General features: G+C 44.3%; 1 protein-coding gene across 1 annotated transcript; it reads left to right on the top strand.

Annotated features, from left to right (window-relative positions):
* The first annotated feature begins 3,559 nt into the window (after positions 1–3,559).
* GPA33 (glycoprotein A33) lies at positions 3,560–12,889 on the top strand. Its single transcript, XM_054654426.2, has 7 exons — positions 3,560–3,846; positions 7,294–7,445; positions 8,304–8,514; positions 9,048–9,206; positions 11,479–11,592; positions 12,040–12,163; positions 12,593–12,889. Exons 1-7 carry the CDS (start codon positions 3,798–3,800, stop codon positions 12,690–12,692), a joined length of 909 nt encoding a protein of 302 aa, XP_054510401.2. The 5' UTR covers positions 3,560–3,797; the 3' UTR covers positions 12,693–12,889.
* The last annotated feature ends 379 nt before the right edge of the window (positions 12,890–13,268 follow it).

Below are 13,268 nucleotides of genomic sequence, written 5' to 3'. Positions count from 1 at the left end.
CCAGACTTGTGTTCATGCAGGTAGAGGGCTGAGAGAGCGGGGAAAGGAGAAGGTGGTACACTGAATCTTGGGTGTCACAGCAAGGGGAGGAAGGGATGGCTGATTGGGGCTTAAAGAGATCCCAACCGTTTCATGCACAAAAAGAGGATGAATTGTGTTGATCCTGCAGATGACTCCTCTGGGCAATGCAATTTCTAGCTGCTTCTGCAATGCAATGACCATGTGTTCTTGTTAATTACTGCCAATTGTGGCAAGAAGTGGTCTCAAAATATTTGCTTATAGAGTGCCTTATATTGGAGAACAGAGCTTTCAAAGGACCTAAATGTGGGAGCACACGTACCACTGGCATCCAATAAAAACAGATGCTTTTAAAAGTCACTGAGCTGCTTCTGAAAATCCTATTAGTGAATCTTTAGGATACAAGTGCAGCTAAGGATGGTGAAGGCCCTGCCATGCTCACTGCAACCCTTCAGATGCAGAGATGGTGAGAAGAGCCTGTAGGTTACAGACTTGTGGAGAACACTCATAGCAGGCAGCCTCGCAGCTCCTCCTCACTGCTGGCTGTTGGGTTTTGGGTTCAAGGTGACTACACAGAGCAGAGGCAGAGGCAAGGATGACAGAAATCTTTGCTAATGACCGTTTGCATGTGCAAATGTAGCAAAAAGAGCTGCAAGTGGTTGGGTATCTGTCATTGGTGATTAATGTATTCATTCATAGATGAACCTGAACTGAACACAAACAGGTGCTGTCCTCTTAGGAGGGAAAGGTGGGATCTTGATGTTCCTCCTTCTCTTTACTTTCTTTACAGGATTTACAAAGATTTATAGAGCTAGCATGCTGCTACCTGTGCATATTCCTCATTGGCTTTCACAGTCAGGCCTTATCAGAGCGTGTGCTTTTGGCAACACAATGAAGTCACCCTGGTTTTGTACTGAAGCTTTTCATGTCAATGGCAGTTTTACTTAAATAACATAATAATATCCCCTAAAAATTCTATATATCAGCAAAAGGATTTCCCAGAGCTGCAGCCATCAGCAAAAATAATACTTCAAGGGTTTGCATTGCCCACAGGTGAGGGATGAAGAAGCTGATATGCAAAGCTTTGGCAGTGTTGCTGGTACCAGTGGCAGCTCTTTTAACTGTGGTGCCAATGCTTGTGAGCTTTGGGAGCTCCTGCTAGAGAGAGAAAGAAAATCAACCTAGAAACAAATATAAAAGCTCTTAAAATTGCCCACATTAAAGCAGTCTGCTCCTGAAACCCCCAATAAGAGCTGTCAGGGAAAAGTGACAGGATAAAAGTGCCTAAATACCCTTCCCAATCTAGGCTTAAATAACTCAAAAAAGTTATAAATACAGAGCATCTAAAACAAGCATCTTAATATCAGATTTCTGTAAGTATCAGGTGCTGAAGCACACACTCTCCACAATACCTAGGAAACCAGTCTCAGCCAAGTCTCCAAAACAACAAAATATAATCCATCTCAGTGCTAACTTATTTACCTGTGATGCATCAGAGTGGCTGATAGAGGCAGGGTAAAAATCTCCCCAGCAGTGAATCACTTTCATACCAACATGAGATGAAGCAGTCTCTGTGACTACTCACTCTACCATATTTCCCTGTCTGCCTGGCTGCACAAAAGGTGAGACCCATCACGTTGTGAAACCATAGATTCTTGGAATGGAAGACAAGTATTGATGCCTAAGAGGTACCATTTAGATTTCTCTCTTACCCCAACTGATTGGGATTACTGATTTTTACAAGAGAGAAAGACCTTCCCATCTTTAAGATTGCTGTCTGTCCATCAAATCAGTGAAATCGGTTTTTAAGTTAGTGGGAAGAAGAGAGGAAAGAGAGGTTGTATAAATGATCGTGTGAAGAGGATGACAGCAAGCTGACCAAATTGGTTATAGTCTCTGCACTCTACTAACTTTCTTTGGTTATGTGAATCTGTTATGTGAAGAACTGAGAATTAACACTGGAAATGCGGGCAGATGGTGTACAGTGATAGCATTTCTGTCACTACCTCTGTTCATCAGACTCAAAATATTAAATTGGAGCAAAATCAAAAGTAGAAACTGGAGTAAAGATCCTGCAAGTCTCTTTCTGCAGTCTTTAAGGGAGGTAAACATTTAAGAAATTCCTCCTTGTGCAGAACCTCATTCTTGTGGGCTCCAAAGACAGGAAAGGAGACTACTGACCTTGCTCAAGCGTTGTTTACATCTTAAGTAATTTACAGTTAACATTTTGAGGTTAGTTAACGAGCTGTTTTTGGGAAATGTCTCCCCTTCTCTTTGTAGGGTCCTTCCCATCTTGTGCAGTCGGTCAAAGATGGGACACAACAGGATGAATTTTCCTACCAGCTGTCCTCATTTGGAAGATTCCTGAAGAATAAAGTTTCTGTATTTTATGCGCTTTATTTTGTTTTGTGCTAACAGTCTGAAGAGAACTGAGGTTATGCATCAAGCACAGAAGTACAGATAGATGGTCCTTTCTATCAGAGGGATTGGATTTCCAGTCACTCCTAAGTTTCATTGTCTTGGAGGTATTTTGAACAACTATAGACCAAAAGGCAAATCTCCAGCGTGGCTTCTGGCAGATTTACCACACAAGCCTGAGGTCAGCACAAGAGCAAGACACAGATCTGCTTTACTGCACTGAACACAGCTATCCAGTGTCAACAACTACTTTTGAGGAAGCCTCCTTCAGAATCCTCAACAAAGTTCATCCATTATATACTGCATTCTACAACTAATTTCATCTCAAAATGATATCTAAGAACATGATGTCCCATCTAGATGCCTGAAATGATCACTCACACCCTAAAAGTGACTTTGTCCCTCAAATGGCTAGAAACAGCATAGATGATTATCCCACATGTACACATCCCTCGCTTCCTAGTGGCAGTGAAGTGTTTAGAAGACACACTGCCCTCAGTTAAACATAATGTCAGATGTTTGCTTTGGCTGCATCAGTCCCCCTTTTACTCTTCAGTCAGTTATAGTGGTTATTGGTGACTCCCAAGTGCTCATCCAGAGCAGGTGAGCAGTGCTGGCTGTGCTGTACCCATGCCTTGACAGACCCACCACCAGAGTGCTGCAAGCCATGGGCTGGGTGATCTGTCCAGCCTTCTGCACAGACAGGGAGCAGCCTCTTTGGTACCTGTGCTTGTTGTGCAACACACACTGGGCGGTGGAACAGCGAGCATCAGAGAGTAAGAACCTGGCTGAGATGCATCTCACTTATATTTACATAACCCATTAGTCATCCAACTGCCATAAACTATGCATTTGTATGAGTATTTAGAGTAAATGGAGCTAGGCCCCTCAGGTCCTTAAAGCCTGGATGTGGGCTGCTGCCTGCATTGTGAAACACTTTAATACCTTTTAAACTCTGTTCCTTAATAAATATTTGAGAAAAACGAGGTTTATCTTCCCCTAGTTGCCTGTCATCACATGCATGACTTCAGCTGCACTGCACACTCCACCCCCAGTCCCACCACACCCTTCCCTTGCTCCGTGCACCTGCGTGTTGGGAGAAATGGGGAAAGGCCATTTAACTGTGGGAGAAAGTTCACAACTGGGGAAGGAGCTCCCATGTTTACAGAGAGCACCTGGTGATGTGGCTTGTCATTCTGGCTGGGAGGGGAGGGGCAGGCTGGGGCAGAAGCACTTTTAAAAGAGACTGAGGAAGTGAACCTGCGATGCCACTGCAAAGCAGTCCTTCAGGGAAAGCCAATTACCTACCCAGCCTCCTGGAGATTACAAGGAAGAGCACCTTGAGGTGAAACAAAGGAGAGATGAGGGGGACGGCAATGAAAGGACTTGGGCTCTTCATTTTCAGTGCAAGTGAGTACTAATTTGGTTATGTCCTCAAGGGTTGGGTGGCAGGAAACAGCACTACAAAGTACAGGGGCTCCAGTGCACTTTGTATGCCTCTCTTTTGTTTAGTGAAGGTGCCTTTGTGCTTATGGCCAGACAAGTGTGTGCACCATCTCTGTGCTGAATATCCACACACATCTCCCAAACTGTTAGGAGTGGGAAAAAATGCTGTTCTTCATGAAGCTGAAAGTATTTTTCATAAAGAGTTTTCTTGGGTTCTGTTAATACAATATTTATCTCTGAAGAAGGAACTTCCTCCTCTGGAAGTCTCAGTTCCACTGCTTTTTATCCTGTCTCATATTCTTACAGCAATGCTCCTACAGCTCATTCCAGGCTTCAGACCAAGCTACGCACATGGGAATTGCTTGGGATTTTTTAACTAAAAATCCTGAAAACCTCACTTCAACAGTAAGACACACAAAAAGGAAATTCACAAAGTTTAAAGTAATCAGAAAAAGTGGATGGGCTCCACATGCAACAAATGTGACTTGGGTCATGGTTTGATGATCATTATGTAACTCCTGCAAAGCCATTGATATTCACTCTTCTTTTTCATGATTCTCACCTTTCATGCTATGCAAATTATGCTCCTTTTTTTTTTTGCTTGATCAGAATCTCAATTCATTTCGGCAAACAAAATATTCCTGTAATTGTATTAATTGCCTTTCAGTCTGTTAACAATTACTCAGTAAGGAATGTGAAAGTAGAAATGTCACTGATTTTCTTCTTCCTTTGTACAAGTACAAATCTCTAAGCAGAGAGAGAGAAAACCATTCTCATTTTTTAAAATGTTATGAACATACAAAATGTCTCTCACATTTTTTAAAATGCTATAAACACACAAAGTGATAACACACAAAAAAGTACCTCTAGGGCTTGAATCTAGGTGACATTGTCTCTCTAGTAGCACGTAGGCTATTTGTCCTCTCTCCTTTTTTGGAGTTCATTCAGAATTTACTTCCTCTGCCTTCAGCCATACTTTGAATAGATTCTGTTTCTGCTCAGAAAAAAATCCCCAACCTTTGAAGAATAAACGACAATTTTAAGATGCTGACTATGAAGTGAAATGTGGTGAGAAGTCAGGAGGAGGAAACGAGCCCGAGTCAGTGACATCCCAGAATGAAACTGTTGCTTCCCTGAGAAAGGGAAGCTCTTTCTGGGATGCAGAAAGAGATGTGGGTGACAAATGAGGAGCACCAGAAGCAGTGGGACGTGAGGGTGACAGCAACAGATGAATAAGTGAGTTACAGGCTGTGCCTCACATGCAGTGTTGGGTTCAGCTGCTCCCCAGCTCTGCACCAAACATGTCTGGAAGAAAAGAAAGATCTCATTTATTGTAGGATTTGACTCATACAGTTGGAAGAAGGAAAAGAAGTCTTAGGGTTGGGTGGTTTCTTTGCCTCAGGGCTGTGTTTATGACCTGTCAGTGAACCCCAGCCCAGCGGAACCAGTTTATGAGTGACAATAAGATCATGAAATGGGTTTTGCTCCACTTCCTAGTACAGACAGTTGTGCTTTTCACTTGAATGCAGGAAAGCATCTCTATCCAGTTACAACAAGCAAGGAGAAAGCTTTCACAGGTGTCTCTCATATGGAGGGCATAAGAAAACAGCAGTCAGAAAGAGCCCAGGGGCTGTGCAAACATGGGCCTTGCCCTGGGTGCTACAGGGCAAGGAAAGATCTGGGAGTGGCTGCAATAAAAGCATGCTAGCAATACTTTGCCCTGGTTTCCTTCTCATAACTGTCAGCAGTTGTAAATGAAATAATCCCCAAGAGAACAGAAGCCACTCCTGCCACATCACAGAGGAAGAGGTGCAAACACACTTTGCTATGAACTGTGGGAGCCCACAGAACAACCAATTGTTGGGAGTATGCAGAAAGATGGGAATTTAGGCTAAGAGCAAATCCCTGTGCCAACTGTCCCATGGCACCCTGTGTAGTTACCTGAACTGTAACCCCAGATTCTTAGCGCAGTGACCACACAACCTCCTGGGTCCCCACACTGTTATTTTCCAAGGGACTCTTGTTCACTGCTAGTCAAGGATGCGGCAGTGCTCAGCTTGCCATTCACTTACTGACCCAGTGCAGGGGGCTGTGTGCTCTTCCTGTCTAAAAAAGTGGCTATTCACAACCTGTTTGCAATCAGGGTGCAATCTAGAAATCCTTTGCTCTCTCCCTTATACATTACACTTCCTTATAGATCTAACCTGGACAAAGATATGGCAGAATGAGGACCCAAAATTAGCTAGAAAGCAACTTTTCAGATGAATCCTCTCCAGGGAACAGCGACTCAGCTTTCAGAAGCAAACCTTCACCACCACATGCAGCATCCCCAGCATGGGTGGAAGCCTTCCTCCTCTTTCCTCCTTACTGCACCATGTTCCTCTTTGCCACGGGAGCACCTCTGAGCAGCACTTCCTTCCTTGCCATTTACAGTTTTCCCAAATATTTTCCACAAATGACAGTGCCATTAAAAAAGAAACAAAACCAAAACCTCAAAGCAACAAACCCAAACACAGAACCCACACAAACTGTGAGGAGAAAGCAGGTGTTTTTAACCATGGACTCCTGCAGGCATGAAGGTCACCTATGGCAGGGCAGACATAAATGTCCAGCTCAATTCTGAGAATAACAAAGACCTGCCCACCAGGCAATGATCAGACAAGATGAATTAAGCGCAAGTCAGAAGGAATTCAGTGTAAAAAACCACCTGCCCTGTGCCCTGTGTGCTTCCCCAGGGCACAGAGGAATTTCTGTTTTATTCAGCTCTCAGCAATTCCTGTGCTCCAGAGGCAGGAGCTGGAGTTTTTGAACAAAGGTGACTACTACCTTACTCAATTTTAGAAAAAACTAAGAGCTATTCTTCCCTTGTTTCTTTCAATCACTCTTTGCTTCTCTACGTTTTTCCATTTTCAGAGATGAAAAACATGAACAGGTTTTGATTCCCTAGCACAAAATGTCACTTTTCTATGGATTTGGATCGAGGCAAGTTATTTGACAGTTTTCCTGATCCTTGAAATTTGACAATATCAGTTTGTTAGTTTAGCCTGAATCCTTAAGACTGCTGATGCACTTGTAGTATCTGTTTATCTGTCTCCCTCTGTACATTCTGAATTGTCAAAGGGTGTCAGTCACACCAAAGGAGGGCTCAGGTAAAAAAAATACAGCATCTTTCTAAACTCCATGGCAATATAGGAGTAGGTGAAGAAGAGGGAAACAAGGAACAGAGAGCAGAGTTTAGCTCTAAGCCATTCCCAGAGCCAATCAGCTGCAGCACACATCACCTCTTGCTCAGTGGGGAATGTCCTGGATGACAGGCAATGAGGGGTTATTGTGGCATTTAAGGAAGCCAAAGAGACCACCATGGAATCTAGAAGTTATTTTTGCTGAGTGCAGCATTTATTCTCTTCCTAGTTCTGGTGTCTGCTCATGCCCTCACTGTGGAAGCACCTGAGAGGCAAATCCAAGTGGCAAGAGGAAGAAATGCTACCCTGCGCTGTAATTTTAAAACAAACTCAGCTGTTGACAGTGGAGACCTGGTTGTCTGGAAGAAAATTGATAGCAAGGTAAACTGAGCTGCATAAAGAAACGGATGAGAGGGCAACCAAGAAGGGGCAGGAGAGGGAAGCTGTGAGTGGGAATGGATGTTGGAAGAAAAAGACTTCTTCCAGATTTTTTTTTTTAATCCCAGAACTGTGCAAACAGAAATCCTGAGACTAGATGCAATTTATCCCAAATCTATTGCACAACACTAGGCAAGCTCCCACCCCTATTGGTTGGTCTTACAGCTGTTTACTGAGGATACAGCACTGTATGTACTGTGGGGTTTACATCTATTAAAACATGTGAAACACTCAGATAATTTCTAAACACACACATATATATAAACGTATATGTAATACACATATCTTTGATATTATGTAAAAAGTTTTAAGTTGATGATAACAGTACACGGAGAGATTCTTAAAGTCTCCTATATCCATCTGAAGTAGTGGAAGGTTAAACTTTTAAAGTTCTCCTGGACTGCTTGGGAATTAGCGAGATGGGAAGCAGCCTTTGGAGATTCCTTGCAAGAACTACCAAGGGTTTCTTCTCTGGAGATTCCTGCTGGGAGAGTTTGTGCAACCATAGGGCAAAATGTGACTGACATGGGTCTCAGACAATTCTCGGGCTGTCCTCTCCTCATGGTGAGGAAAGGTGAATAAGCCCCAGCAAAAGAAATCAGATAAGGTGTGAGAAGGGGATTCCAGATGGAAACAGAGATCCTTTTGAACTTCTACGTTATTATTGGTTTCTTCCCAAACTGCTGCCATTTAAGGTCCTCTTTTCCAAGCTGCCCCTTAGGAGCGGGCAGATGGATCGAGGTAGATGGCAGATGCCACAGAAGCAGCAGGGACTGACGCTGTGCCCTCGCTGTGTGCCAGGTTGACGCCGTGACGCGCTACTTCGACGGGCTGGTGCAGTACGGGGAGGGCTACGACCACCGCCTGCAGTTCAGCGGCGACGTGAACAGGGGGGACATCAGCATCACCATGGGCGCCGTGACCATGGAGGACAACGGCACCTACGTCTGCAGCGTCCGCCTCCGGGGCGACCCGCCCCGCCAGTCCGCGCTCCTCGACCTCTTCGTCCTCGGTGCGGTGACGCACGAGTGCCACACCCCTGTCACACACACCTGCCCTTCCTCTGATGCCCACAGCAGCTTTAACAGATTTTCTAATAGCAAAAAAAAGTTGTCATTCCCAATTCCACCTTTGGTCTTTTCACTCCCCGTGGAAGGACGCTGGGATGCGTAGAGCGGGCAGCTCCCTCAGACACCTGGCTGTAGAAAACAGCCTTTAGAGCTGCACAGCTCACTCTCCTAATAACCCTGTAATAATCATTACAGGGCTTTCCTCATCCCCCCTGTGGCCTGTCATACTCCAGTTATCTAAGGATGGGTCACCTAACACTATCAGGCATATCCCAAAAAGCATCTTGCAATTCCTTCTTGGCTTTCCAGTGCCAAAAAGGGAGAAACAAATTAGATCCAAAATCACTTTAAGTTCTTTTAAGAAGGTGGCAGGTGCAAGACCAGCCTCTGCTTGCAAGAATAAAAACCACAGATGCAAATGGGCTGAAACAAGAAACTGCTTCTGATTAATACAGTTCCTCTTTCCTTCCTTCAGTTGCACCATCCAAGCCCGAATGCAAGATTCTGGGGACACCAGAATATGGACAGACAATCAACCTGACCTGTGCTTCTCATGAGGGCTCCCCAGCGCCCAAATACACCTGGAAGAGCTTCAATGTGCAAAATGAGCCCCGTCCGCTACCATACACAGAAGGTATGAGAAATCCAATCACATCAAAGCATTGAGGTCTCTGCAGTTGAGGGCTGGAAAGAATCTAAAATGCAAATACAAAAACACTCTTAAGGCTGATTCTAGGATGTTCTCTGAACAGGAGTTTGAAAAGTTGTCTTTTTGATACAAGACATGCTCAGGAGTAACTTAGCAGGGGGAAAAGGACTCTTACCTCAAGTAAGAATGATCAGAAAGGCTTTAACTTCATCTCTCCCCTAGTGAGAAAGCTGCATGGCTTTGGGAGCATCCAGAAATAACTATTTCTCAGTTGCTGGGAGTAAGGCATAACATAAGGAACAATACTGAGTTTTCTGTCTTTACATCCCAGCTTGCTTGACCATGAGCAGATCTCTTTCCAAACTGAAGGAGACAAAAGCTGGCTCTGGAAGCTTTCTCCCAGAGATGACCCCTCACCTGGAGGAAGGGGGTATGAGAAAGTTACACCATTGCTACTTTGAGCATGAAAAAGGCTTCTGGTTCTTTAGGACTGACACACAGTCCCTAATATTTTATCTGCTTTCATTTTAAGTCATTTGATAATCTGGAAGGAAAAAGGAGCTGAATTTCCACAACAGGACCTTGACAGAACTATTTATACAGAAATGAGGGTTTAATACTCTTTTAAGTGTATCAGTGACAGAGGACTCAGATTTATTTCATTAAACAAGTTTGTTTTTTCCTGGCCTGCCCAGCTTCAGGAAGACTAAGAGTCTGTACCTACCCTTCCTGGTTGAAGGGAAGTAAACTAAACATAATGAGACTCCACAGGATATTCCACACTCAGAGCCCATTCCTGCATAAAATATGTATCGCCAGGGGCAGGAACTTTATTCATTTCACTGGCCACTAAGTGGTGCCAGCGCATCACGTACAGCCCTGAGCACAGCAGACTTGTCACAGCAGCAGCTTCTGCTGTCACCCTGTTCTTCCTCGGGACAGCAATCTCTGCTGGCCCATTCCCACCTCATTTCTGCTTTCATGGGAGCACCCGTGGCCAAGCCCTGTGTGTCTGTCCCCAGGTGCCCCCGGCTGGCTGGGTGCCCTGCTGTCACTACAGGTAATTGCTTCTGTGCTGAGCAAGTCCCACTGCTGCAAAGCATGCAGAACCCCTCAGGAGACACTCCAGAGCTCACAGTACCTGACCCACATTTCACTCACTCAATCACTCTTGATTTATTAGGAGCATTTAAATTCCACTTCTAGACTGAGACTTTGAGAGCTACAAACATCACACACACACAACCAAAAAAAAAAAAAAAAAAACAACCCAACCAAACAAAACAAAAAAAAAACCAAAAAAAAAACCCACCAAACAAAAACACCCAAAAAACCCACCACCACCAGGAGAGTGACAAGTAGACAAGTAAACACAAGGAGTATGTAGAGACTAATAGAAAATAAAAATTAAAAAATCAATCAAACAAGCATATGGCCTGTCATTTCCCAGCTTGCATGCTCTTCTATTATCTGGCACTAGGTGCCAGCAAATCCTAAATATAAAAAAAGTGAGATCCCAGGGAAACAGGAAAGTCATTAAAAAGTATTCAGTCTTTTGCTTTCAGAGCAGGGATCTGGATCTCTCTCACAAGCAAAAAGCATGGACTACACATACCCAAATCAGCTGGAGATGTAACAAACAAACTGACTGCATGAGCAGACAGAGCAGAGCTTCAGCCTGTGGTTCTGAACTGTGTGAGATTGAACAGAAAGCATCAGCATCACTGCAATTCTGTCACTAAAGTTCTTCTTGTTTATTTACACAGCCTGTGTGGCTTCTCCCAGACTGGAAAACATTTCCCCCCATTGCTAAATAAGTCATATCTGAAATCCTAAGAGCTGCAGGACTAAAGGGCTTTCTCTTGTTGAACAATTCATCAAGATGGCCAGTTCTCAGAGCCAGGCCCTGATTTGGGCATCTGAAATTTCTCAAAATCCAATGCCAAAACAAAAACAAAAAAGCTTTCTCTAAGCACAGACACTTCTCTACCCTCCACCTACAATTTTCCTTCTAAAAGGAATGTTCAAATACCACATTCCCCGTAATCAAAACAGCACACTTCTGTTTATCCTCCCACAAATCACTCTAAAACCTAGGGATGAGCATGGCAGCTCCTGAGCAAGACAGAGCAATCCATCAGCTTTAATAACCTCTCATCACTCCAGCCACCCTGGGCTGGAACTGGAGCACTGCTGTTGCCACTTCCTTCCCTGCTTTTATTCTTATCGTTTTGGCCTGATTTGTGTTTCACAACAGGGCAACAAATCACTCTGAAGAACATCTCAGCAGACACCTCTGGCTTTTACATCTGCACTTCAACGAACACTGTGGGAACGGAGTTTTGCAACATGACAGTCAGCGTTGTGCCACGTAAGAGATGGGGCTGCCTTGGGGAAGTACCAGAGAGAACACCTCAGCTCAGAGTCAAAGCATTAAAGGAGGGGAATGTTATCATCTACTTTCTGAACACCTTTAAGAGAGACCCTCTCCAGTGGTTTACATGCTGGCAGAGCACTCACCAACTCATTGGGTTAGTCCAAAAAGGACAAAAAAGCTCTGCAGTCAGCACTGAATTTGCAATGTCTGAAACTAAACTTTATAGACAAAGAAGAGCAGGTGTTCAGATCCAGGGGCTCCTCCCTGTCAGTAGCTAACTGCTCCTGTACTATCCAGTACAGAATTATTTCCATTTGCTGTAGTCAAACAGATGTGGCTTCCACCCAGTCTGGGTCTGGTGGGGGGGTTTGAAGTGCAGTGATTGTGCTGATCATCCCCTTTGACATCACTGCCCCTGCTAACTCCTCCCTTCCCACACAGCATCCATGAACATAGCTCTGTATGCTGGCATCATTGGGGGAGTTGTTGCTGCCATTGTGGTGATTGGGATCATTGCCTATTGCTGCTGCTGCCGGGAAAGCAAGGACACTGACTACGAGATGACGTGAGTACCTCTCCCTACAGCAGAGAATGGAACGGATCAAGGGCTCTCCTTCTCCCTCCAGCACCAACAGATGGAGTGGAAAACTGGGGAGAAAAGAAATCTGGGAAAGCATGCACTGCTTGCTCCTCTCAGTGTCCACCCCAGTGGCTGCCATCTCTCCTCATGGGAGATGCCCAGGAGTCCCAGACACCTTTGTGTCTCTGGGCAGAACCAAATTATCCAAACCTTAGATGTGATTAGCACACATGATATGAAAAATAAACAAGTAGCTCCCACACCTCTTGCATCACCAGCAAGACTGAAGTTGTGGACTTCAGCTGGGTGCAGTTCTAGATCAGCTTAGAGCAGTTTAAGAGTATCCTAACACAAAATCTCTTCAGCAAGGTTTCTGGCTGGTTTTAACATCTCTACTCCCAAACAATGTTTTAGGGCACAAGAAGACAGAAATGAACCCTCCAGACAGATGCCAACGAGGCACGAGAGCGAAGGGGAGTATGTGGAAACTGAGGGGACTGAGGAGAATGAATGAAGAAACCACTGCCATCTCCAGGATCTGCTGAGGCACAGACATCACTGTAGAAAAGAAATCAATCCCTCTTTCTTACTGCAAGAAGTTGAATTATAAAATGAAAGCCAAAGGCTCTGCCTTCGAGTTCTGGGAGAGAACATTCTTGCTTCCCTGGAAATAAGAATTGATGTACAGTGAGCAATAACACACTCTCATAGCAGAAAGATGCACATGGAGCACTGCTGCACCCAGTCATCCAAAAATAACCAGTCTTCCAGACTTCCAACTTCCTGAAATAAGAAACTATCAGGTCTATTTGGAGAACAGAGGAACAGAGCTGCTGATGTATCCCCAGATCCACAGAAGGTTTGAAGGTCACCAACTGCATTTCATCAAGGAAAGGTGGTCTTGTTTACTGAGTCATGCAAATGTCACAGCTCTCACCACTGTTCAACACAGGAACTGTTTTTATGGAGGATGAAGCAAGATGATTTTTAAAGACATTTTGTTAAATGTGTATTTTGTATGTATTATACATACACATAAATATATGGGAAAAAAAAAACCATTGATGGCCAGTGAGTCTCCTATTTTGGG

This window comes from Agelaius phoeniceus, chromosome 2 (genome assembly GCF_051311805.1).
Source record: "Agelaius phoeniceus isolate bAgePho1 chromosome 2, bAgePho1.hap1, whole genome shotgun sequence".
Classification (NCBI taxonomy): Eukaryota; Metazoa; Chordata; class Aves; order Passeriformes; family Icteridae; genus Agelaius; species Agelaius phoeniceus.
The sequence above is the reverse complement of the archived record's forward strand: the minus strand, read 5'-3'. Positions and strand labels throughout refer to the sequence as shown.

Bases quoted from the DNA above. Each gene is read 5' to 3' on its own strand.
- GPA33 (XM_054654426.2), top strand. From the start codon at position 3,798: ATGAGGGGGACGGCAATGAAAGGACTTGGGCTCTTCATTTTCAGTGCA. The intron at 3,847-7,293 runs GTGAGTACTAAT...TTCTCTTCCTAG, and splicing joins GCTCTTCATTTTCAGTGCAA to TTCTGGTGTCTGCTCATGCC. The intron at 9,207-11,478 runs GTATGAGAAATC...GTTTCACAACAG, and splicing joins TCCGCTACCATACACAGAAG to GGCAACAAATCACTCTGAAG.